The 23,546-nt window shown below is 53.4% G+C and overlaps 1 protein-coding gene across 2 annotated transcripts in view; it reads left to right on the forward strand.

Moving 5' to 3' along the window:
* The window catches only part of DPYSL3 (dihydropyrimidinase like 3), a 43,257-nt gene extending 20,602 nt beyond the window's left edge, over positions 1 to 22,655 (forward strand). Inside the window, exons 2-14 of one of the 2 annotated variants that reach the window (XM_087753664.1) lie at positions 4,594 to 4,682; positions 7,011 to 7,195; positions 8,254 to 8,418; positions 8,687 to 8,748; positions 9,176 to 9,256; positions 11,576 to 11,644; positions 14,771 to 14,891; positions 16,376 to 16,532; positions 19,296 to 19,437; positions 19,787 to 19,957; positions 20,554 to 20,733; positions 21,364 to 21,526; positions 22,000 to 22,655. In XM_087753664.1, the coding sequence (XP_087609790.1) occupies positions 4,594 to 4,682; positions 7,011 to 7,195; positions 8,254 to 8,418; positions 8,687 to 8,748; positions 9,176 to 9,256; positions 11,576 to 11,644; positions 14,771 to 14,891; positions 16,376 to 16,532; positions 19,296 to 19,437; positions 19,787 to 19,957; positions 20,554 to 20,733; positions 21,364 to 21,526; positions 22,000 to 22,088 (1,674 nt within the window). In that variant the 3' untranslated portion in view covers positions 22,089 to 22,655. The remainder of the gene's footprint in view (positions 1 to 4,593; positions 4,683 to 7,010; positions 7,196 to 8,253; positions 8,419 to 8,686; positions 8,749 to 9,175; positions 9,257 to 11,575; positions 11,645 to 14,770; positions 14,892 to 16,375; positions 16,533 to 19,295; positions 19,438 to 19,786; positions 19,958 to 20,553; positions 20,734 to 21,363; positions 21,527 to 21,999) is intronic. The other variant, XM_087753665.1, reaches the window with a different exon arrangement.
* The last annotated feature ends 891 nt before the right edge of the window (positions 22,656 to 23,546 follow it).

Below are 23,546 nucleotides of genomic sequence, written 5' to 3' on the forward strand. Positions count from 1 at the left end.
GGTGAAATGCCTTGCCCTGGTTTCACAAAGTAACTGTTAGCAGACCTGCTGGTTGAATCAAAATCACCCAGTCTTTGTGCTTTGGTCACAAAAACCTTTCCTATCCCCAGTAGACTGGAGTTCCCGTATTTTTTCTTGGCGTGAGCCATGCCCATTCCGTCACAGCCCACGAGCACCATCTCTGTGATGTCTCGGGCACCTCTAAAACCAATGAGGTCTGCCTGGGGGTGGCTAGTGTGTTGTATCGGGTGCAACTGGGGAGAAAAGCCTCAGTTACAGACTAAACAGATTTTGGTAAGCTGGCAGCTACCAGTATGGCATTTCTTACCATGCCCACAGACCATGGGCAGTCACTGAGGGTAGCTGGCAGCTGGCTGGCTGTCCCTGTGATTCCAGCCAGGGGTTTTTCCATGCTGTTGTGTGGTACATTAGCAAGGAGGAGACATCCAGCTACTGATGAAACACCATTGCAATTAGTGTCTCTTTTACAAGGGAAAGAGCAGTAAAGCCATACACCTGCTTCCATGCTACCCTAATTATGCCCTTGTGCTTTGTAAACAAGGTGAGCACTATTCTTGCTGGATTCAGCAGCCTTCTGGAAGCTGCTGCCTTCCTTTCCTTCTGCAGCATCTCGCTGAGAAATGTTAAGAGACCCCCTGATATTTTGGGATCTCAAATGACCAGATGATGCTTAAGAGCATCAGTAGCAGAATGTGGGCATAAGGGAATGGGTAATGGTTTTGAAAGCTTGATCCCAGATGCCAACAGGCAGAGAGACAGGGAATGTTCAGCAGAAAGGCTTCCCAGCAGGGCAGGGGTGTTGGGGGCTCGTGGGGATCCCGCCGGGTTTTGGCAGAGCTGTGCTGGAAGGATGCTTCCAGGCTTGGCCTTGTGGGGCAGCACCTGTGCCTGCAGAAATGGATGCTCACGAAAGGTACCACATGGGTGACAGATGGGCTGTCGCTGGCTGCATGGAGACTTGTTGAGACGCAGTCAGTGGTGGAGATCAGGCCAGCAAGCCCGACAGGTCAGGTAGAGCTGCGTGCAGCCACGGTGTGCGTGGCACCTTTCACGCATGCTGCCGCTTCGGCGTGCCGGGCCCTTAGCACAGAGGCTGGCCTCTGTTTGCTGGGGCTGAGCTGGGCAGCAGGGTGGCCGGGGTTTGGGCCCTGGGCACGCTCGCCCAGTCCCACAGGGCTCCTGCCGGGCTGGGAGGAAAGGTGCTCCCGGCGGTGCCTCCGCGGCTCCTGGTGCAGGAGGGTTTTTCCATCCGCTAACAATGGCTGATGCCACAGCCTGACACTGGCTGGCGGGGAGACATGGTGGGTGTGGAGACGCACAAATGAGCCCTGGCAGGGGAAACAGTGCCTTTATTGTAATCTGAGGCTGCTCTGGCAGCGTGTGCTGCAAAAGCCTGTCTATTAAGTCAGACTTGTTTCCTCGTAGCTGCTTCATTCTTTTCCTTTCTTGCTCCCCTGCCTCTTAATGTCTGGGTGCACTCCTGAACGATGCCAGAGGCCATGGTGTCATTTGGATTCTACTTATTTTACTGTATCATATTTTTTCCTTGTAGTAGGTGGGTAGGCACCGACGCAGCCCTTCTCTCTCCTGCGGGCACGGGGGGTGTCTGGCAGCCGGGCTCGGGGTGGGCCCTGAGGCAGCGCCCGATCCCCTGAATGAACGCCTTGTTCGTGCTCCAGCCATTATGGACCTCACAATTTTGTGTACTAACAGAGTTAGCACTGAGCAGCCCTTCACATCTGCCACAGAATGACCATTTGTGTTTGCGGGCAGGCGTATTTTCTGAATTCATATTAAGAGTTTATTCAGTAATTGTCGAGTGCTGCAGTCTCCTACCCGCCATGCCGCCTGTGCCTGTCTCCCTTTGCTTTCTCCCGTCCGACGCGCAGGGAGAGGCAGGCCAGCATCAGTATTTGCTGGCGCTCCTGCACTCTAGTGAGAATGAACTCCAGGGCCTTTGGGAAAGTGAGTTGGGGAGGTTTAAAGGGTATGAGCAAAAGAAAAAAAAACTGAGGTCCGGTCGTGTTATTTGATCTGGGCAGGTAGGCTCTTTTTTTCTCATCGTGCAGGCTAGGTAAAGGCAAGGAGGATCTGCCAGGGAATAGGGGACTGGTTTTGTGGGAGAAACTCTATGTACAGTTGACTGAAATATAAAACAAGAATCTTCTTCCCTGTGTTTCTCACCATGGCCTGATTCTTCCATAGCTGACACCTGATACTGGTAGTTTCTATCTACATTTCTTGTAGTGTTACTTAAATACTCATCATTTGCATCCATGGGAGCCACGGCTCTGCTGCTTGACCCCTGTGACTCACAGGCTGTAAGCAACTGGCTGTGGTCACGCTTTGCTCTTTTAGGGGTTTCTGAACTTAAAATTACAGCATTAGCAAGACGACAGTTGGATAGACACAAAAGGAAGGACAAGCGCCCTGTGCTGGGGGAGGAGGAGAATCAGTGGCTTCTCAATAGCTTCTGTTTGTGCTCGGGGTCCTCAGCCCCAAAGCCGAGCACGGCCTGGCATGAGCCCATCGGGGAGAGACGCAGCGCAGGCTGAGAGCTGGCATGAAGACCCGGGACTCCCGGGCCAGCGCGCACCTGGCTCTGCCCCTGCCTCGGCTGTACCTGGGGAAAAGAGCTGCAAGTGAGGGCTGGTAATGGTCCCCCAGCTCGCTAGTCAAGGCCGGTATCTTCATGTGCTGGTTGTGATCTGTTAAAGCTAGGGGTTTAAAGGAGTTGTGCAGGGAGGTCTGTGACCAGCAACATGCCCTTGCTCCCAGACCCCGCCTTAGACAGCAAAGCTCTGCTAGACCTCTGCACCGATGTGTTAGCTTAGGTTAGGGGAGAAGGGGAGCTGACTCCGGGTCTGCTTGTCGGGGAGGACGGTGCGTGGGGCGGGAACAGGGGAGCAACTCGGCTGTGCGCTTTCCCTGGTGGCAGGCGAGGCTCCTGATCGGCGTTAAGCTGCGCTGAGCGGGGAAGGTAAATCCCTGTTGCTGGGACTGGGGTTGCTGGTCATCGGTGCAGCTGTGGGAAAGCCCTTGCCTGGGAAGCGAGGAGAGACCGTGGCTCTTCCCCCTGCGCCAGCACTGAGCTGCAGCCGGGGCTGAGAGTGCCGCGCGTTCTCGTCCTTTCCCCACCCAGTTTCTTTGTCTCGACTGTGTGTGGATGAGATTGCTGTAAAAACGCACACCGGGCTCGGGGCTTCGGCTGCTGCAGGGAGACGGGGGGATTCTCTCGCATCCTTCTGTTGCCAGGGAGGAAGCTGCAAATTACCACCACTGTGGTGATGCTTCCAGAAATCACCCCAGGGGTGGTGGATGAAGAACAAACCCAGTTCCCTGCAGAGGAATTAATTGTGCAAGAGCTTCACAGGGTGAGGCTGGCGTGTGAGCCCTGCTGAAGGCTCCGGTCAGATGTGGTCCAGGCTCGGACTGTGGAAGGGGGGTGTACTCACCTGCCGAAACCTGGGTTGTGGGCACTGGGGGGAGCAGAGAGGAAAGTAAGGGGAGCCTGAGAGCTGGAGGGTTGTTGGAAGCATTTTAAGGAGTCAGGAAGGCTGCGTATTCTCTGGAACAGCACAATCAGTTTATGTCACCCGAATACGTGGTAGCCATGTGTGAGATCAGGCTATTTGCCTTGTATTGCCCCCAGCTGGCGTTTGGACTTGTGCAGGGGGAGGTACAAAAGCAGGACCTCAGCCTTTCCAGTTCCTCAGGACAGGGTCTGTTCCCCACAGGACAGTGTCCATTCTCTCCTGTCAGCGTACGCTGGGTTGCCCAGGTCCAAAAGCGGGAATACAGACAAGAGCAGTTCTGGTGTGGGTGCTCCTCCACTGTCAGGCTGCGCTCCTTCGGAGAAGGCTGCTGGCCGCTTAGGTCAGTAGAAAGGAGAACAGAGGAGGTGGTAAATGATGAGACGGGAATGCAGTTCAGTGGCCCCTGGGTCTTGTGTAGACCTGTGACGTTGTGAAACGCCTCAGAAGGATCACCCCGGGCATCGCAGGGGAGGGACAGATTCCAACAGCAGATGCTTTATCTTCAGGGCTGCCTGTCCTGTTGGTGGTCTTTCTTTGCAAGGCAATAACAGATGAGAGAGAGAGAGAGACAAATTGTCTTCTCTAATGCAACTTATTTTGCATGGTATTTGGATAAGGTTTAAGGACATGCCCTTGGTAACAAACTTGCTCTAAATACTGGTATGTGGCTTGTGCTGCCTGCAGATTTATGTGCATAATGACCTGGTGTAGGAAGCTTTTGACTTCTGTCTGTATATTTTATGGAAGCCTATTTGCTTTGACCCCAGTGACGACTCTTTGTACTCATTCTGCCTCGCTGGTGTTTCTGGCCGCACCTGCTCCATTCAGAAACAGCCCTACGAGTATGCTTTTTTCCAATCCTTGCTCTTGTCCTGTTGTTTCAAGCATCGGTACAGATGTGAACTCTCTCCAGTATCGGCTGTTGGGGTGAGCTGACGGATGCGGTGGGAGAGCACCCAAGAAGGGCACTGTACTGGCTGCTGAGAAGGACGTGTATCGCCTGCTACTGACGACTGCTGTGTTCTTCCCTTCGCAGAGTGATCGTCTCCTTATTAAAGGAGGAAGAATAGTCAACGATGACCAGTCATTCTATGCTGACATTTACATGGAGGATGGCCTCATAAAGTAAGTATGGGACTTTTACAGAGTATTATGTCCATCTCCCCTTAAATCAGCTTCAGGTTGGATGGCTACTGGCTTTTTGTGGATGTAGTCTGTACCCAACTTGCCAGCCGGTAAAACTTGATAGCCCGCTCCGGTTAGAGGCTCAGCTCTCTGCAGTGTGTGAGCACATATGTGATTGCCTGACGTGTTCACGTAGTAACTCCAGGGGCTGAATTGCAGTCGGGCTGGTGACTTCGTGACACAGCCTCCATTGTACAACAAAGCTGTATCTAATTGCAGCAGGAACAAGATTTGTCTTTGACTCCTGTGTTGCCCTGTGTTAACAGTATTAGTATGAATGACCCCACACAAGATCCCATTTGTTAGCACTAACAAGGACAGTGCTGGGCTGCAGGTCATCTGCACCCTTGAGATTTTCAGGGATTGCAGGCAAACCTCTGGGTGCCCCCCAGCTTCTTCGTGTGTGTTTCAGAGGTGCAGTAATAACTCCATCGTTTAAAGGCTGCAGTTCAAACGTGGCAAGTGTATCACGTCGGGACCAACTCCAAGCTGGGTGAATTGAAAGAACCATGATGGTTTATAGCAGAGGGACTTGAAAAGGCATTGCTTGCTCTATGGTCAGAGGAAAATATCCAGCCTTCCTGGGATGGTATATTTTAAAAATCCAGCAGCAGAGAAGTATTTCAAGAAGTGGGACTGTATTTTTATGAGGCTGTTTTTAGCTGGTGGACAAGAGCATTCGTGATTGACTAGTACTTGTACCCAGGCAGGGATCAGAGCCAGCTTCAGGTCTTGCTATGGCACAGACTTTCTGGGTATCCTTGGGCAAATCACTTAGCCTCGTCTGCAGCCTGGAGGTCACAGAATTTCATTGCCTTGGAAGTGAAATGCTCTCGCAAGTGAATTCTAGTAAGAATACAGTGAGCAGTTTAAATCCTTTGGTGATGGATTGATCTCAATAAAAGCGGTGGAAAGAGCTGCTGGTTTATTGCTGTGAGGACACTGGAGCGAGCAGTTCTGTCCACAGGGAAAAAACCTGCAAAGTGACTAAGGAATTTGCTCCTCTTTTACCTCCCCAGTCTGTCAAGGAAATCAGAAGTTTTCCACTAAAAACAAGTTGTCTTTTATCTTGATTTATCAGGGAGGACTGAGGAAGGCTTGATGAAAATAGGATTTCTGAAAGAAGAGATTTGAAGGCTGAGTGCTACATATGGGCAGATAAAGGGATTGAGGGGGTGGGGGGCTGAGTGAAGGGAGTCCTAAGGTTCAGGTGACCTGGCCTGCGGGAGGGCTGGGTATGTCTAGGGAAGAGAATGTCATGTGCTAGAACAGCACAAACTCCAGAGGACTGTAATGGTATTTTAAGTTACGAGTAGATGTATACTGGAACTTTTTAGGTTTCCTGTTTTCAGAAGATATTTTTAGGTACTTGGGATTTTAGCTGCCTTCACCACAGCGTGGCCCTGCTGATAGCAAAGATGTCCTTCAGGGGCGTGAAGGAGACCATGTGAGAGGGGAGGACTCTATCTGCGCTCCTTGGGAAGAGAGTGATCCCAGTGCTTCCAGGCTGTGCCGCGAGCCCAGCCGGGCTGCAGCCAGCCATGGTGTGCACTTTGTGAGCTCCTCCCCAGCTCCCCGGAGGGAGGCTTCCCTTTACCATCGGGACTTTGGGCTGTGAGCAGCATTACAAGTCCCTGACGAGCCCTGAGCTGGCCTAGCAGCTGTGGCATTATGCTGGGAAATCATCTTTCTCTGTAAGTAAGCCTCAGACTTGAGCCTTACTTAAGGTGGGCAGAAGGACGGGGGAGAAGAGAGATTAGGGGTGCGGCTTACTGGAAGCAGGGCTGGTGTCGGGTTTTGTGAGCGTGCACCCTGGGTGAACAGGTAGGACTGCTACGCTGGAAACGCTTGCAGGATCCTGACTCATGAGTCTGTGGAGTATGAAATGTCCTAGGCAGCTTCTCATCATCCACTGCAGAGATCTGCATGCCCATCAGACCACACTCCCCAGCTACCCCAACTCAGTGCCTGCCCCAGACAGCAGGTGCCATCACAGACACCATCAGAGCATTCGGACAGATGGCAGCCACCCCTGGACTATGCAAGTTGTGGGTTTAAGCAAGCCAGACAATCCTGCATTTTGCTGCAGAGTGAGATGGTTTCACTCTGCTGGCTCCTGCAAGCCCAGGTGTGGGAGCGGGAAGGAATCGGGCATTTCTGCTGGTGGGAAGAGCTGACCTGGCTGCTCCCTAGGTGAACTGTTCATTGGTTATACTGTGGCTGGTTTTCCTTTGTGTGTGGCTCACCATCTTGGTATGATCTCATCAGGCAGATTGGAGACAATCTGATTGTCCCTGGAGGGGTCAAAACCATAGAAGCCAATGGGAAGATGGTGATCCCTGGAGGAATTGATGTCCACACTCGCCTGCAGATGCCATACAAGGGGATGACAGCAGTGGATGATTTCTTCCAAGGGACAAAAGCGGCCCTGGCTGGTGGAACCACCATGATCAGTGAGTGCAGCAGGCAGGTCCTGTATGTGACAGCACTCAGCACTCTTGGATTGTTGCCCAGTTATTTCTTTTTCTCTTTGCTTTTCTCGGTCTTCTTTGCTTTAAAGGTCCATGACAGTGCGCTCATCTTTTCTGTGATCTCTGTCAATGCAGTCCAGAGAGTGAGGAGTGGGATGAATCTTTGGGATCCTTAGTAATACTGAAGTGGTGGGACAAGAGATTTGCATAGGACCCCTTGCCCTTGCAGATCCTGTGTTCTGCAGTGCTTCATTGTCTGCAGACACTGGTGCCCCTGGGACCCTCAAAAAGGAGCAATGGCATAACTTTTTTTCCCCGTTAAATAAAAATAGGGCAGCATGGTGCTCAGATGACTCTAAGCAGAGGAACAGAGCAATGTCCTGGCATCCCGCACTGCTCAGAAATAAACAGTGCTAACGAAAAAGGAAAGGGAGTTCTGAGGTCCTTCCCTGGAGAAGGCCATAGCTGTGCACTGGTTTGAGGTACTGGTATTACTGCTGTGCAGCGGTCACAGCTGTGTGCACTGCAGGGTTTCTTGGGATGCAGGAGCAACTGTTGATCCTTCCAGTAAAGGACTGGGTTTCTTGCCCTCCCCCCACCGGTTCTCCTTCCCCCTGGGCTGAAAAAATAAGTTGTGTGAAATGGGCTGTGGCAGGGCATGGGGATTACATGGTAGGCAATAAAAGGTGCATTAGTATTGCAGCATGGGAGGAGGCTATGTGTTAACAGGGTGGACGTGGGGGTGAGGAAGGATAAGGCCCTTCAGCGTTCAGCTGATTTCTCAGCAGAAGCCTCTAAAAGCCCCTGGTCCTGTGCCAAAGGCTGTTAAGCAAAGGCTCTGTGTGCTTCCCTTCCGATAAATGCACTTGGAGGAGCCCGGGCATGTTGCGGAGGTGATGGGGACCCCTTCAGAGCTGCCCTGAAGCTGCTGAGGATACGAGCCTGGGATCATGGAGATGCCTGGCAGCATGCAGGGCTGTGGTGGGGTAGCCTGAGCGGGGAGCCCTTGCCCACCCCTTGCCCCCGCTGTGCCTCTGCAGTGGACCATGTGGTGCCGGACCCCGAGTCCAGCCTGGTGGAGGCGTTGGAGCGGTGGCGGGAGTGGGCTGATGGGAAGGCCTGCTGCGACTACGCGCTGCATGTGGACATCCCCCGCTGGAGCGACCGTGTCCGGCAGGAGCTGCACACCATGGTCCAAGAGAAAGGTTTGCTGCCCACCACTCCCGCACGCGGGCCTTGGCGAGCCACATCCTTCCACCGGGACCACCCCGCAGTGAGGGGACGGCAAGGGGTGACTGTGCTGTCGTCCCTCCTCTTGCTGTTGAGTGCCTGCGGAGATCCTGCACGCCCATGAGCGGGAGTTGTGCCCTGCAGATGAGCTGGCAGGGAAGGCAGCCCAGAGCAGGCAGCCTGGCTGGGACCCTCCGGGAGAGCACCCAGCTCACCCCTCTCTCCTTTCTGCTCTGCCCCTAGGAGTTAACTCCTTCATGGTGTACATGGCTTACAAGGATTTGTACCAGATGTCAAACACGGAGGTGAGACCCCCTTCTCTGCCTTGGTTGTGTTGATGCGAGGGGCGGCGGGGGGGACGGCAGCCACGCTGGACGCAGGGCAGCAGGCAGCTGCTGCACCTGGCCGGGCCTCGCGGCTCCTCTCCTCTGCCCTTGCTGCCTTTGGAGGGCTGCCCCTGGGCTGCAGGCACAGTGTGCCAGCCACGGGCCGGTCAGGCTCCTGTGCTGCAGGTAGCAGAGGTCTGGTGTGGAGACCACTGAGAGCATCCACTGGTGGCTGCAGACTTTGGAGAGCACCACCCGGCACAGCCAGAGCTGGTCCCAGTGCACCCGTGCCAGGCCCTGCCGCTGCCAGGGCCATCGGTTGAAGGGCCATGCGGGGTGCCAAGGCCATGCACAGGCCAGGGCAGTCTGTCTGCTCAGTAATCATTTTTTCTTGTCTCTGTTTTAGCTGTATGAGATATTCAGCTGCCTGGCAGAGCTGGGTGCCATAGCTCAAGTTCATGCTGAAAATGGAGATATAATTGCACAGGTAACTAACTGCTCTTTGGTATGTGGGGACTGAAAATCCATCCCAGGCAGATTCGGTGTGGGGCATTGGCAAAACGCCTCTAAAGCTGCATGGGCATCTTTTGAAAGGTGATCTCTTTGCTGCTCAGCAGCGATATCAAATTTACCAGAATTTTCTGCTGTGAATATGTGGTGCATACGCAAATCTGAAATAGTGAATTAGTGATTATCTAAATGGAAGAGCGTGAGCCATCAGCTATGGTTCAGTCCAACCGCAGCTCTTTTTCGGCGGGGAGAGGCAGAGTCCTTTGCCTTGCACATAATCAGCTAAGGGAATTAAAGTGTATTGAAAAGTGCCGCGGCAAGAGAAGAATTTTCTCCTTGCTGTAAGCAAGCAGCCGGCTAATGGAGCTGAATTTGCAAGGGAATTGTTATGAGGGATGTGGTTTGGTGTTCAAGTGGGTAGGCTGTATTGGCCTGCTGTGTTGTAATTGGTGCTGGATGAGAGAAAGTCCAAATGTTTTGATTTTCATTAAGACAGAGAAGACATTGCTCAGTTATGCTCTGCAACTACTTGTTTTTTCCTGTCTCTCTCATTCTTGGGAGTTGAAGGAGTGTGAACTAAGAGGTCATTCTTCGAACATTCTCTCAGATTACAAGAATCAGGTTTTCTTTGGACTTTTTAGAGTTGCAGCGCACAATTGGATGGCTCTTTCACATGAAAAAAAGAGTGGTCAGAGGAATTGTCTTGGCTAGAGTTTACCTCTACTTCAGCACCAGCTTAACCACAAAATGTCCCCAAACTATTAGTTGGTAGCACTTCACAGCCCTGGGAATTGCTTCCTTCTGTCAGGACTGATTGAAACATCACAGGCTGGTGTGGGGCTCAGCGTGTTGTTAGCACAGAGACGTGATGCTTGTGGTCACCCGCTGGTGGTGGTTCCCAGGAAGAAGGCAGAGGATTTGTCTTCTGCATTCCCCATTTCAGTCCATTTTACTTTCAATGGTCCTGGCAACTGTGTGTTTCTCCAGAGTTTGGTCAACATAGGAGAGGAGGTTGCAGGGGAAGAGATCTGATGCATGGCTTGAACAGAAATAGGACGTGAGCAGAGCTCCAGACTTCAGACTCTGACATGCTGTAGGTGGTGGGTGAAGAGCAAGATGTGAGAAGGGTATTGTCAAGTCTTTGCTTGGCACTTTCACTGCAGCAGAGAAGGTGTCAGAGGAGGTAACACACAGCACTTCTGTGCAGCCTCATCCTTTGATACACTCCTCCAACAGCTGTGAACACATCTGTTATCGTTGCTGGAGTTACACAGTCCTGACACAGATTGGTGACATTATTTAATCCCCATAATATGCTCAGTACTCTACAAGACACAAGAAAAAGTGCATAAAACTGCTTGCTTACAGGCTTACTATTACTGCTGCTGTGCATCCACTTCACACCCCCCCGACACCTCTTGGAGAAATGTTGCCTGTTGTGCAACTGCAGGTGGTTTCTGCAAGTCAAGGCCAGGTGTTGGGTGGGAGCAAACATGTGCATTGCCCCAGGCCCTGGCAGCATGTGGATAAAGGTGTGAGGGTCAGAAGGATCCCCGCGTGCCTTGGTCAGGGCAGACCGTGAAGCCCCCCTGCATGTTTCCTTTGACCTCTGCCAAAGGGAGATGTTTGAAATGAGGGAATACGAGAGACATCTCTAGGGTACAGATGGGAGATAGGCAGGCCAGTGCATGCGGCATGCACACATACACACACACAATTATCCGTGGTCCTTATTTATAACAGCAAAATACTCGGGATACTGTTAATACAGGAACCAACACCTCACACCACCAGCTACTACAGAAGTTGACATAGGACAGGATTTAGCACTTGCTGATATCCAAATGATTAAACAGCACTGGGGACCCAGGAGTAACGTTGGGAGGAGAATTTTTTTATTGCCTTTAATGATTGTTTTCTCAATAGTTTCTACTCAGGCTACTTGCTTTTCAGCAGGGGAGCCAGGGAGGGCCTTGGAAAGGGACTGTAAACATCAAGTGCTGTTCATGGAGCTGGGGAGTTTTGTACCCTTTTTTCCTCCACACTGTGCTTGTTTCATTGAAGAGGTTTCAGTCGGTGTCCACGCTCCCGCCAAGCACTCCCGTTACCCCATCCTCCCTCTTTCTCTCTCAAACCCCTTGAGGGTGCAGCAGTCTCTCACGGTGCACGGTGGTCCCACAGGACATAGGGTGGTGGCAGTCCCAAGGGAAGGGCTTGGCACAGGAGGGATCTCCTTTTCTGTGCGGTTGATAGTTTTACAGTCTTCTAATGTCCCTCTGTCCTTTCGATGTCCTAGGAACAAACCAGGATGTTGGAGATGGGAATAACCGGCCCCGAGGGCCATGTGCTGAGCAGACCTGAGGAGGTAAGATGCAAAGGACAGTACCAGCCTTGCTGCGCTGAAGAGCTTTCCCCACAAGTCCCAGTAGGGCTTACTGTATTTAGTGGGGCCAAGCAAGCATGAGGGGCAGGGGGTGTGTGTGTATGCATCCATGGGTATCCGTTTATACAGGCAATACCGTCTTGTTCATCATCAGCTCAGGAAAGAGTGAGGTGCACGTTTGTGACAACGTTTTTCAGTCTTGCTCAAGTCTCCCAGAGATTAATCAATCAACAAAAAGATCTGTGTGGCTGTAGCAACATTTGGGGTTGGTTTGGGGGCATTTGTCTTGTATAGGTGACTCCACGGCTGTAAGAAGCCTGAGAAGAATCAAATGGTGAGTTTTAGGTCCTCTGAAAATTCGCTGTTCATGTCTGTCTGAGTGCAGACAGATTCCAGCCTCTTCCTGCTTAATCTCTGCTTAGGGTCTAAAGTGTGTTTCAGAATCAGACAGACAAAGCCATTGGTGGAAGGAGTGGGAGGGAAGGAGAGGGGGAATTTCCTGGTTACAAATCATTGTCAAGACACTAATTAGATTACTTCTAATTTTAGCTCACAGGGTATTTTTCTGTTTGGTCCGTTAATCTGAGTTGAGTCTAATTTTAGATAGGTTTTCTTGAGATAGCTCCCTGCTGAGAGGTGCTTTTAACTTTCCACAGCACGTGAAAGAAGAAAACAATAGGAATTTGGTACAATAACAAAGCTGAGCAGGGGAGCACAGGGTCAGATTTGTACTTCAGGGTCTGCTGGAAGTAAAATCAGTTGGCTTAAATTGAAAGTGTAAGAAGTTGACTGTATTATGTCTGGTAGCAACACATATAGCCTAGTGTAATACAGTGCTTATTCTCTTTAAAGTATGAGACTGTAAAGCATTTTTCTATACAGGGAAGAGACTCGGCGTCAAATACAGTAGATCAGAGTTGCTCTGTGTGTAAACTGCCATTTATTTTTATGGCTCTGGACCCATTGCCAGTAGTTGGCAAGCTAACCCGCGATTACGGGATGCTGTGGTTGTGCCAGGATTTGAGAACTGTCCTATTATCGTAAGACAGCACTGCAGTTGTTCTTGTCCGAAGCCGGTAAAACATTGTTGAGTGTTTGATCTTGAAATGTCATTAAAGCATAAGGCAACTGAGAACAGCACAAGAAGGCTCTAGATACCATCTGTTCAGCCAAATCCAGATCTCATTGCCTTTGAAAATAAAGTGTCCCTCTTCTAGAACATCCTCTACCTGGGAAAACGTTAGGTAGAGCACAAATGACCCTGCTACCCTCCATAAAGCCTGCAGGTTGATGGCAAAGCACTGGGAAGGTGGTCCATAGCTCTGTGGGTCTGCTCTGTCCCGGCGCGACCTCTGTGGGGGTTAAAGACATGCTCTTCTGTCGGGTGATGACGGTGATTTGGTAGGGCAGGATGGTGCTGCTCCAGATTGTAACCTGCTGCGAAGAGTATTCAGTGATGGCTCTGTTTGCTCCTGTCCACATGTTAAACCCCGTCAATTACTCGAGTCCATAAGTGCACTGATAAAAATGTTTTCTGGTTTAAATTTCTGTTTAAAGAGTCTTTAAGCAGAAGAGATAAACCTCTTTTCACTGTGCAGCAAATAGGCCTGCAGAAGTACGAGGGGTGTATGGGTGCATGTGTGTCTGGGTGCAGCGGTCTGCTCCTCCTGCTACTGGGAGAGTTAAGCTTGCCCGGCAGCTGCCCGGCCCGCAGGCGGTTACTGCGTTCCCTGCAGCTGGCAGTCCCGGCCTCCCCCGGGAGCTAGCTGATTGGTACGTTGTCTTTTTAAGGCTTCTGTTTTGAGCTTTCTCATGCCGAAGCTTGAAGCCAAACTGTAGAGCAAACACTTAGAGAGTGGGGTTGAGCTCAGGCTGAACACAAGCTGATGTAACAGTCCAAAGATATCCCTGGTGATGGAAATCCACCGTCTGCTAACAGCAGGACAGTGAAGCACAGGGCGGGTGTCCGCAGGCTGGGACGAGCAGCAGCTGCATCACAGGACAGCCAGACCCCGATGCAAACAGCCTGCCAGCGCAGAGCTCGCTGCACCCCAGCTGCAGGCAGGGTGACTGTGCTGGTTTTGGCTGGGGCAGAGTTAATTTTCTTCATAGTAGCTAGTATGGGGCTGTGTTTTGGATTTGTGCTAGAAACAGTGTTGATAATTCAGGGATGCTTTAGTTTTTGCTGAGCAGTGCTTACACAGAGTCAAGGCCTTTTCTGCTTCTCACCCCATCCCACCAGCGAGTAGCCTGGGGGTGCACAAGAAGCTGGGAGGGGGCACAGCCAGGACAGCTGACCCAGACTGGCCAAAGGGCTATGCCACACCGTATGGCATCATGCCCAGTATATAAACTGGGGGAAGAAGAAGGGGGGGGACATTCAGAGTGATGGCGTTTGTCTTTCCAAGTAACCGTTAGGCGTGATGGAGCCCTGCTTTCCTGGGGAGGGCTGAACACCTGCCTGCCCATGGGAAGGAGTGAATGAATCCCTTGTTTTTCTTTGCTTGCGTGCACGGCTTTTGCTTTACCCATTAAACTGTCTTTATCTCAACCCACGAGTTTTCTCACTTTCATCCTTCTGATTCTCTCCCCCATTCCACCGGGGGGGAGTGAGTGAGCGGCTGGGTGGTGCTTAGTTGCCGGCCGGGGTTAAATCACGACAGTGACATTTGGTCAAACCAAACGCAGCCGCAGGAGAGCCTGGAGCAGTGAGTGCTCTGAAGGGGCAGACCCTTTTGCTGTCTGGCGTCAGCCTGTGAGCTGTGCTGTCAGGCGCAGGCAGCAGTCCCTGGGCTCGTCTGGCTGTTGGTGTTGTTGGAACCAGGCAGTGGAAAAAACAGCAGATGCAGCTCTGCGCTGGCCCCTGAGCACGGTCCAGGCAGCGCTCCCCTGCTGAGCATTGTGTGGCTGTAGCCTGCGGGTGGGCCGGGCCCTAGGGAGACTGGACCTTCCCCGGCAGGTCTCCCTGATTAACCTGCCTTTGGGGAATCAAGGGTAAGAGCGAGGGCACAGGGTGTCCGCAGCGATCCATGGTGTGCCAAGAGGAGCAGGGGCTCTTCCCTACCCGCCCAGCGCTCCTCTGCAGCCATGTGCCATTCTCTCTTCCAGCTGGAAGCAGAAGCTGTCTTCCGGGCCATCACTATTGCCAGCCAGACCAACTGTCCTCTCTATGTAACTAAAGTGATGAGCAAAAGCGCTGCTGACCTCATCTCGCAAGCCAGAAAAAAAGGTGAGTGGCAGCTGCTGCTGCACAGAGCCTTGCTGTTGCCGCTGGGATCCGGGACAGCTGGATTCAGTGGTCCCCATGTCCTCATGGTGGTTTTGCTAAGACCACCACTGTGCCTCGAGTGCAGTCCGGTGCTTCCCCTTCTGCTGGGGAGCAGCTAGTTCGGGGATTTACCCAACTTGTGAAGGGCACAGGGACACTGCACCAGGCCACATGGAGCCACCTCCTGTTCTCGCATCAGGTAACATCAACATGTGGGTCACAGGTAGGAGCAGTGCTTTAAACACCAAAGTTTGTCTGCGGCTGTGAAGGGCTCTCTGAGGAGACTCGTCTGATCCACATGCAAGTGGTTTGCGCTGCGGCATATAGCCCTGGCCTCCCTTTGAAGTGCTGGCCCCTCGGGGGTGCCTGGGTGCCTTTTCAGGTGGCTGGGGGGCTCCATTTGTCGCTGGTGGTGGAGCACAGGGACTCCCCACATGTAGGTGTGCATGTCCACAGCCATGTTCAGTGAGCCTCTATAAAAAGGCTGGGGTGGGGGAAATGTAGAAAATGCATTTGTAGAGAGGGTCTTGGTGGAGTTGGTAACTGTGGGACATAACAAGTGTCTCCCAGAAGCACTCACCCAGGCTGTAGAGCGTGTTTGGAAAGAAAAGCACAATTTCTCAGTCCCCATCCTAGTTTATCAGCATGACAAGCCCTGCTCCCCAAAAAGCCCTTGGTCACCAGCTGCTGCCCTCTCTCCTGGCCTCTCTCTGGAGTTGGGCACCAGAAGGCGAGTGAGGAACAGGAGAGGGGGACAAGCCTGCCAGCTCTTTGGTGGCATGTGGTAAATATTTACGAGGGATAAAGGAGGAGGAATGCACAGGAGATGACGATGAAGGACATTGTGAGAGGCTTGGTCGTCAGCCCAGCGTGGTTTAGTGTTGGGCTGCACTGTGGTCTGCTGCCCTGTTGCGGGCTGTCATTTCTTATCAAATTGCCTGACCCCTGCCAGGTGTGCCTGCACTGCTGGTCAGCTCTGAGACGTGGCTGTCGCTCTTGGGCTGAAAGTCAGCGGGATGAAATGCCCCCCGCTACAGCGCAGGGACAGCAGTGCTTCCCAGGAGTGTGGCTGGGGCAGGCTGGGAAGCAGCCATCTGCCGGGGCAGGAGGCCAGGTTGCCAGCATCGTTCCTCTCTGTGGTGTCTTCTGGGGAACACAGCTCTGCGGCTGTGCCTTCCCGCGCCACGCTCCCTGCACCAGCAGGATCTGTGTCGTTGGGCGGGAGGGCCCTATGATGATGGCGGGCAGGGCTCGCCCCTGACACCGATGTGGGCCTTGCTGTCCCTCCTGCCTGCCCCAGCACCTGAGGTCTGAGCAGGCAGCATGGGACAGCCTGATGTGGGTCTCGGTGTCCTCTGGGCATGGCAGGCTGTTGATAGTGCTGTGAAACAGAGAATGCCTCTAGGTTCCACCAAAACAGCATCCTTTCTGTCCCCTTTTTCCAGGCAATGTGGTGTTTGGTGAGCCGATCACGGCCAGTCTCGGGACCGACGGGACACATTACTGGAGCAAGAATTGGGCCAAGGCTGCGGCATTTGTGGTCTCTCCGCCTCTGAGCCCAGACCCAACAACCCCTGACTACATCAACTCCCTCCTGGCCAGGTGAGTGACAGCTCTGCTGGGCGATGCTGCTAGTGGGAAGAAGCGGACCCTGGCCTCGAATAGGGAAGGAAGAGATTACAGAGTACCTGGGCAGCATAGACATTAGCCAACCTGAAGCACTTCACTGTAGGTATTTAATAAGCTGACTGATGAAATGGCTCTGACTAAGAGCCATGGTGGCTTATCCCTGAGACTGGAGGGAGGATGGGGGAAGCACCATACGCTTAACATCAGTAATGAAAAAAATACCAGGGCACGTAGTCATGAACCATTTTAAATGCCCTGAAGAAGGCAAAGAAACGAGGACGAGCTAACACAGACTTGTCAATGAAAGCGTTCACCAAACTGGAGAAGCCCTTCTGCACGTGCGAGGTGGGGAATGGCTGCCTGGGTTGCGATGGTGCAGGAGAAGGTGGAGGGGTTACAGGTGTCACAAGCCGGTGCGGGCCCACCAGTCAAATACAAAGCAGAGGTTTTCTCATGCCTGTACAGGTTAGCAGTAGTACAGCCTGCAGAGTGCACGAGGCCTTTAAGGGCAGCTCATGCACATCTGACAGGGATGGTAGGTTCTTTTTTTCATCCTGAAGGCAAGGGGGCGGGGAAGCGATTTGTTGGAAATAGAGAGCAAACAATAAAAGCACTTCAGCAATTTGCTTTGACCTTTCACAGTTATACTCCATCCTCTCACTGGCAAGGCACACGCAGCAGCTAGGGACGCAGAGCTGATTGCTGGCCCTGTCCACGTGCCACGTGTGACTCGCACGCCCCTCTCACCCTGTGTGTGCACACTGAACCGTGTGCGTGGTGGCTGGTCTGTGTTAGCCAGGGATGACTGACACTGAGGGGGCTGTAAATGGAAATGACCTTTGAGGTAATGCTGGAAACATCTCTGACTAGATGAGCAAGGGATGACTGGTCAGTAAGAGGTGTCTCGGCAGAGGGGCATGTTAGGATAAACCTGGGTTGTGCCAGGGTGGAGATGCCATGGCTGGCCTAAGAGAGATGCTGGTGCCTTTGGTGTCTGAATATGCAGCTCACCCTGGATTTTGCTGTAGTCAATGAGCAAGGTGTGCCTCTGCTCGGTCTGGACGTATGAAATAGGTGCAGGTCTTAGGGACTGGCAGGGAAAAGTGAGCCCAGCTCCTGAAATGGGTTTCTAATCTTTCCCTTCCACTTCAAATTTACCCCAGACCTCAAAGGAGAGGCAAGAGTACTTCTGAGTCCCTGCAGCCCTCAGGTGTCTGTCCTGATATCTTTCCTGCTCCGTTGTCTGTGAGGCTTCAGCAGGAGGAGAGTCTGCGAGGCTCCAGCTGGGCTGGACGGCTTGTTTTCTTCCACTGGGACAAATCTGGTGGAGATTAGGAAGCATGTTGTGTCGTCAGCCTGGGCCTCTGGCTGTGCAGTCAGTCAGACATATGGCAGAAATTATCAGAGGAAGATGGAGATTACCAGTGGATTAGGGCTGATTCGCAGCCCCGAGCAGAGCCGTTGTGTCCGCGCCATCCTGGGTTCAGGTGCAGCTGCTCTGGGAGCCTGGTGCTCGAGGCCACAAGCAGGCAGTGCCAGGAGCTGGCCTGCGTTGGTCTGCTTCCTTTTGCCTGGCAGCGAAGACTTTCTAACTCCTGCCTGTCCCCTGCTCCCCGAGGACCCAGCAGCGGCTGGGTGACTTCCAGGGAGCCATGGGCAGCTCCTCACCCTGCCCTGCCTGTTGGCAGCTCGCTGGCTCTGCCTGTTCCTGCCCTCTGCCATCGTTGTCAGGAATGGGATGGGTCAGGGCATCTTATCCAACTGGTGACCCTTTCTGGGCAGAGGGGTCTGGATAACAGCATTGGGAAGCAGCCACTGTAGAGCGTTGCAGGGAAGCTTTTCTGGGCCTCCTGGAGAGAGCTACTTCTGGGGAGTCCTGACTCTCTTCGTCCCACTGTCAGATTTGCATGGGGCCATGGAGGGCGTTTGCTTTTGTGGCAGTGGTGTGGCAGAGATGCTGTAGCTTGGGCCAGCCTGCACTTGCAAGCACACCTTCTTGGTCTGCGCTGCCGGCTGCTTCTCTTGCTGCAGCTCATGCTGCGAGTGTACACGCGGGGCTGAGAGGAGCCTTCGGTGAGCCCCACGGATGACGTATCTCAGTCCAGAGCCCTGGAGCCGGGCTGAGGTGCTCTCCTCGCTGGGGCAGGTTGGCAGTGCAAGTGGTGGGCAGCCCACAGGCTCAGCCCCATGTAAGCCCGCTCCTGCAACCATGTTGCCTCGCCCAGAGACAGGGGTGATGCTGCACGCAGGGCACGGAAGGGCTGGCTGTGGGGTACAGTCCTTGGGTGGAGAGGCCTCTTCCACCCCGGGTGGCAGAAAGGCTGCTCTCCCAAGCAGACCTGAGATGTCTTTTCCCTTTGTGTTACTGCAAATGTTGGAGTCTCGTATGGAAGGACATCTGTTGGCTTGACACCAAGGCTGCCCTGTTCCCCAGGGTGTTTTCCCCAGGAGCTGAGCTGTTGACTCCGCTTGTGTGCAGGATGCTGTCTGTGCCCCAGGCGGCCAGCACGGTGTGGCAGAGCTCTCTTGCCCCTGCACCCCCAGGTGACGTGGCTGCCACAGGGGCCGAGTCGGGTGGAAGTCTTCGGACTGAGGGGCTGTAGAAACGGGGATGCAGAGTAAAACAGAGCTGAGCCAGGGGCTGCCTGTGCCCCGAGGAGATCCATGTCCCTCGCGTTCCTGCTGTTGTCTGACCGCGGAACAGCTGATGACGCTTTTGTTACCACCACCCCTCAGTGGTGACCTGCAGGTTTCGGGAAGTGCCCACTGTACCTTCAGCACCGCACAGAAAGCAATTGGAAAAGACAACTTCACAGCGATCCCAGAAGGGACCAACGGCATAGAGGAACGAATGTCTGTCATCTGGGACAAGGCAGTGGTAAGAGTCATGCCAAGGAGAGGGCAGAGCTGGCAGGGTTGATGGGCACCTCAGACACCCGTGTTCTCACCCCTGCAGAGCTGGGCACTCAGCTGCCTGTCTCCTTCCTGGCTTTGAGAGTCAAAACAAGCCAGAGCAGGAGAGGCAGCTGTCGCAGGTTCAGGGTGAACAGCCAGGAGCTGTGACTACGCCCCCAGTTTTTGGTCTGTCTGGTGCCAATAGTAAGATCAGCTGCAGTGGTCTGGGCCCAGCCAGCCAGTGGCTTGGGTGGGAGTGGGTCTGGTGCTTCCCAGGGCTCTTACTCTCCCTTTCCCCAAAAGAGCACTTAGTTCTCTTTGTGTCTGAGCAGGCCACAGGAAAGATGGATGAAAACCAGTTTGTGGCTGTGACGAGCACTAATGCTGCAAAAATCTTCAACCTGTACCCACGGAAAGGGAGAATAGCGGTGGGCTCGGACAGCGATCTGGTTATATGGGATCCTGACGCAGTGAAGATCGTCACGGCAAAAACCCATCAGTCTGTAAGCCCTCTGCTCGTCTGTGGGAATGCTGGAGGTGGGGTGCGAGTAGCACTGTATAAAGGCTCCCTGGTTGCTGGGAGCTTGGTGCTGCCCTGCTGCGCTGGGCTCTGAGGAGGAGGGACTGAGTCCAGGCTCTGGGCGATGCCAGCTGTGACTGTGGGGTAGGATGTCTGTGAGCCTTGGGTTCTGCACATGGGGCTTTTCTTACCCTGCTGTGTTGCTCTTCTGAGCCTGGCCCATGCAGGTGTAAGGACACGCATTTCTCCTTATCTGGGTTCCTCTTCCAGGTACAGATTTTTCCTGGCTTTGTCAGTGTGCTCTGTTCATGCCTTACCTCAAGCCTAGGTCCTGCTCTCCTCTGTTGGAGTCCTTGCTCACACCGAGCTCTGAAGCAGCAGGTCCTGGTTCATGTTGGGAGCTCTGGTGGGTTCTGTGTGATGGACTAGTGAACTAAAGGAGGCCTCTGGGGCAGGCAAGGCTGTTAGTGTCCTGTCCCTGCACTGGTGACTTTGGCAGCGAGGTGTGGGGACTAAACAGCCCTGAGCGGGCAGGCAGTGCTCCTGTCCCTCCTGACCATCATCTCCTGGTTGCTGCAGGCGGCTGAATACAACATCTTTGAAGGAATGGAGCTACGTGGAGCCCCGCTGGTTGTCATATGCCAGGGGAAGATCATGCTGGAAGACGGCAACCTGCATGTGACCCAGGGGACTGGACGCTTCCTGCCCAGCAGCCCTTTCCCTGACTATGTCTACAAGCGCATCAAAGCCAGGAGGAAGGTGAGGAGACAGGGATGCCAGGAGAAAGAGTTGGGACACTGTTAGCCCAAATTGCCCTTTTCCCTAATAACTGATGGGTTTTCCTCTGCTGTTCTCGCTGGACCCTGGAAACAGTGCTGCAAAAAGTGGTGTATTTTGAACCTACAGTTGGGATAGTTAAGGCTTGGGTAGAGAGCTTTGACCTTAGTGTTGATGGTGTGCCACCACTGGAGGCAGATGGTTGGCTGGGTCAACAGTGGGTGATGCCTGCCCTTGTTGCTGTCCTGCTGCAGGAGTCTGGAGGGAAGTGCTGAGTTAAAAACAAAGAGACTGGGCAAAATGGCCTTCTTCTTCCCCCTCCATGCAGCATAAACCCGTGCTGAGGGATTGCCTGTTGCACTGGGCTCTGCACGCTTTGCAGGGTAGGGGTGAAGGGAGGCCATCACACAGGAGGTGGGCGGTGGGGCTGCTCCAGGCCTCAACGCTGCAGGGAGGTCTTGGGCATGCAGAACGGAGGGGCACAGGGCTGGCAGTGTGAATTGCCTCTGCAGTGGGACTGGGGAGCCAAGGATCGCTGGAGCATGATGCTGCCATGGCAGGATGTTCCCTAGGAGCAGACAAGTGTCACTGTCCTCTTCTCTCCTGTGACAGATGGCAGAGATGCATGCTGTGCCCCGGGGTATGTATGACGGACCCGTGTTTGACCTGACCACCACCCCCAAGGGGGGCACCCCTGCGGGGTCAACCAGGGGGTCCCCCACGCGGCAGACACCCCCCGTCAGGAACCTCCATCAGTCTGGATTCAGCCTGTCAGGTGAACACACGCGGTGGCTGGGCTGGGAGAGCACAGAGCCACTAGCCACACTGTCCCAGCCCCTGTCCTGGGGCGGGGGGCAGCTGGGAGATGGCCTGGGGCAAGTTGAGCACGAGAGCAGAGCAAGGCAGGGTGAGACCCTGCGTGTCCATTGAAGGATGTGGCTGGAGCTGGCCCTCCACTCTGCTGCACCTTGAAGTAGAAACAAGGCAGACGGTGGCCATGGACGTGCAGGCAGCATCAGACCCTGCTCTTGCTGGGTGGGTCTGTTCACGGAGGAGTGTCTACAGAGGCGTTCAAGCCACTGCTGCTCTTGGGGTTGTTACTGGAGTTGGAGAGGGAGCAGGTTGCTGTAGACAGCCTTGGGAGGCCCTTCAGTGAGACCCCAGGCTGCCTGACTGCTCAGTCCTGTGAAGAAAATGCTCTTAACTTTGCTTTCCCCCTTCCCTTTGTGCTTTCTTGTCCTCTCCCAGGTACCCAGGTTGATGAAGGTGTTCGCTCAGCGAGCAAGCGCATCGTCGCGCCCCCAGGAGGCCGCTCCAACATAACCTCCCTGAGTTAAATGTCCCTGCCGATAAGGAAACGAAATCCCTGTTCAAGCAAAGGAAGAAAAATGGTACATTGGTGTTTAAGAAGGAAAAGCAAATAAACCTGTTCTGAAGAATCAATAAGCCTCAAGCCTTATGTTTCACAACTGCTACTTGCTACCTAGCTTTAAAGATATTGCTTCATTTTGTTTTATGCATAGCCTTAAAATTCTGTTGTTGTTGTTGTGGGTTAGGTCGGATTGTGTTTTCACTCTTCCTTTCTGTATGCATGCCGCTCAGACAGGTCGCTCGGTTCAGTGTGTTGTTCGTGTTGAACGCGTGTGGGATGCCGCGGTGTGGGACAGCGGGAACGACCCGGCATGGGCGAAGCGGCCAGGCAGGCGAAGTGGCGGGGGCCGGCCGGAGGCGCGGTGTGGGACGGGGAGGGCAGGTTCACGGGAGCTGGTGGGGCAGGTGGGTCTGTGTCGTGTTCATGTCCTTCGTCACCACCCAACGCTCATCAGCGTTTCACCACAAGGCCCAGGGGGGAGCCCGAATCATCTCTATAACAGCTGTCACAGCACCTCGTGTAAGGAGTTTTACTACTTTGTACACTTTATTAAAAAAAAAAAGTTGTTCCTTCAAACAACTTGTGTTGCTGGTTGGCTTTTTTCTTCCTCAGGCTGCTGCTGCTGGGCAGGGGTGGTGGGAAGCTGTGCCCTGCGGGCGAGCTGGGCAGCGGGGCTCCAGGAGGGGCTCTGGGCTGGAGGAGCGACAGTGCAGGGACAGGCTGTCAGACGGAAACCCTGCGGTGCTCGCTGCGGTAGCTGTCGGGGTATTGGTGTAGCTTCTTGGGCAAAAGAAAAGGTATTGGCAAAACAGCGTGTTGCAAGTGTTTGTAAAAGCCTGTTCAGTTTGTCCGTCCGGTCACGGCTGCAGCCTGACCTGGCCATCTCAGGCTGCTAATGCCTGGCGAGAGCTGGGCCTGGCAGCTGTGTGGTGACAGAGACCGGCTCCGCGTGGCACTGCCGGGGCATGGTGCTCGGGTCTCCCCCGCTGCGGCTGGCTTGGCAGCCACCTTTTCTGTGGGCACCTGTGAGTTAATGCTCCCCTTCTAGCAAGCGGTGTTTATCAAACCGAGCGTCACAGCCTTTGAAAGCTTGCAAAGCATGCAAAGAAAAACTTGATTGTTTTTTAAATATTACAAAAATTAAGCGTCAATTTAGGCTGTGCTAAATAAATACATTTTTTTTTCTTCCTTAAGCATTTGACCTTGAAATATTTATTTTTACATGCCTGCAGTTCAGACAGGACAAGTTGTCCGTGCAGCAGTCCTTAAGGGGCCGTGCCAGAATAGTTGTGCCGGGGTGGGGAAGGCTGTTCATACTTAGAAGTTTTGTGAAGTCCTGCTATCAAGTAATTAAAGATTTTTCCCTGTTGCCTGGTAGTGATAAGCTGAGACTGTGCCTCTGTTTCCAGAGGAAGAGGGGAAA

The sequence above is a fragment of the Nipponia nippon genome, unplaced genomic scaffold (assembly GCF_047370975.1).
Source record: "Nipponia nippon isolate SJK-2023a ecotype South Korea unplaced genomic scaffold, ASM4737097v1 scaffold_17, whole genome shotgun sequence".
In the NCBI taxonomy this organism is placed as follows: Eukaryota; Metazoa; Chordata; class Aves; order Pelecaniformes; family Threskiornithidae; genus Nipponia; species Nipponia nippon.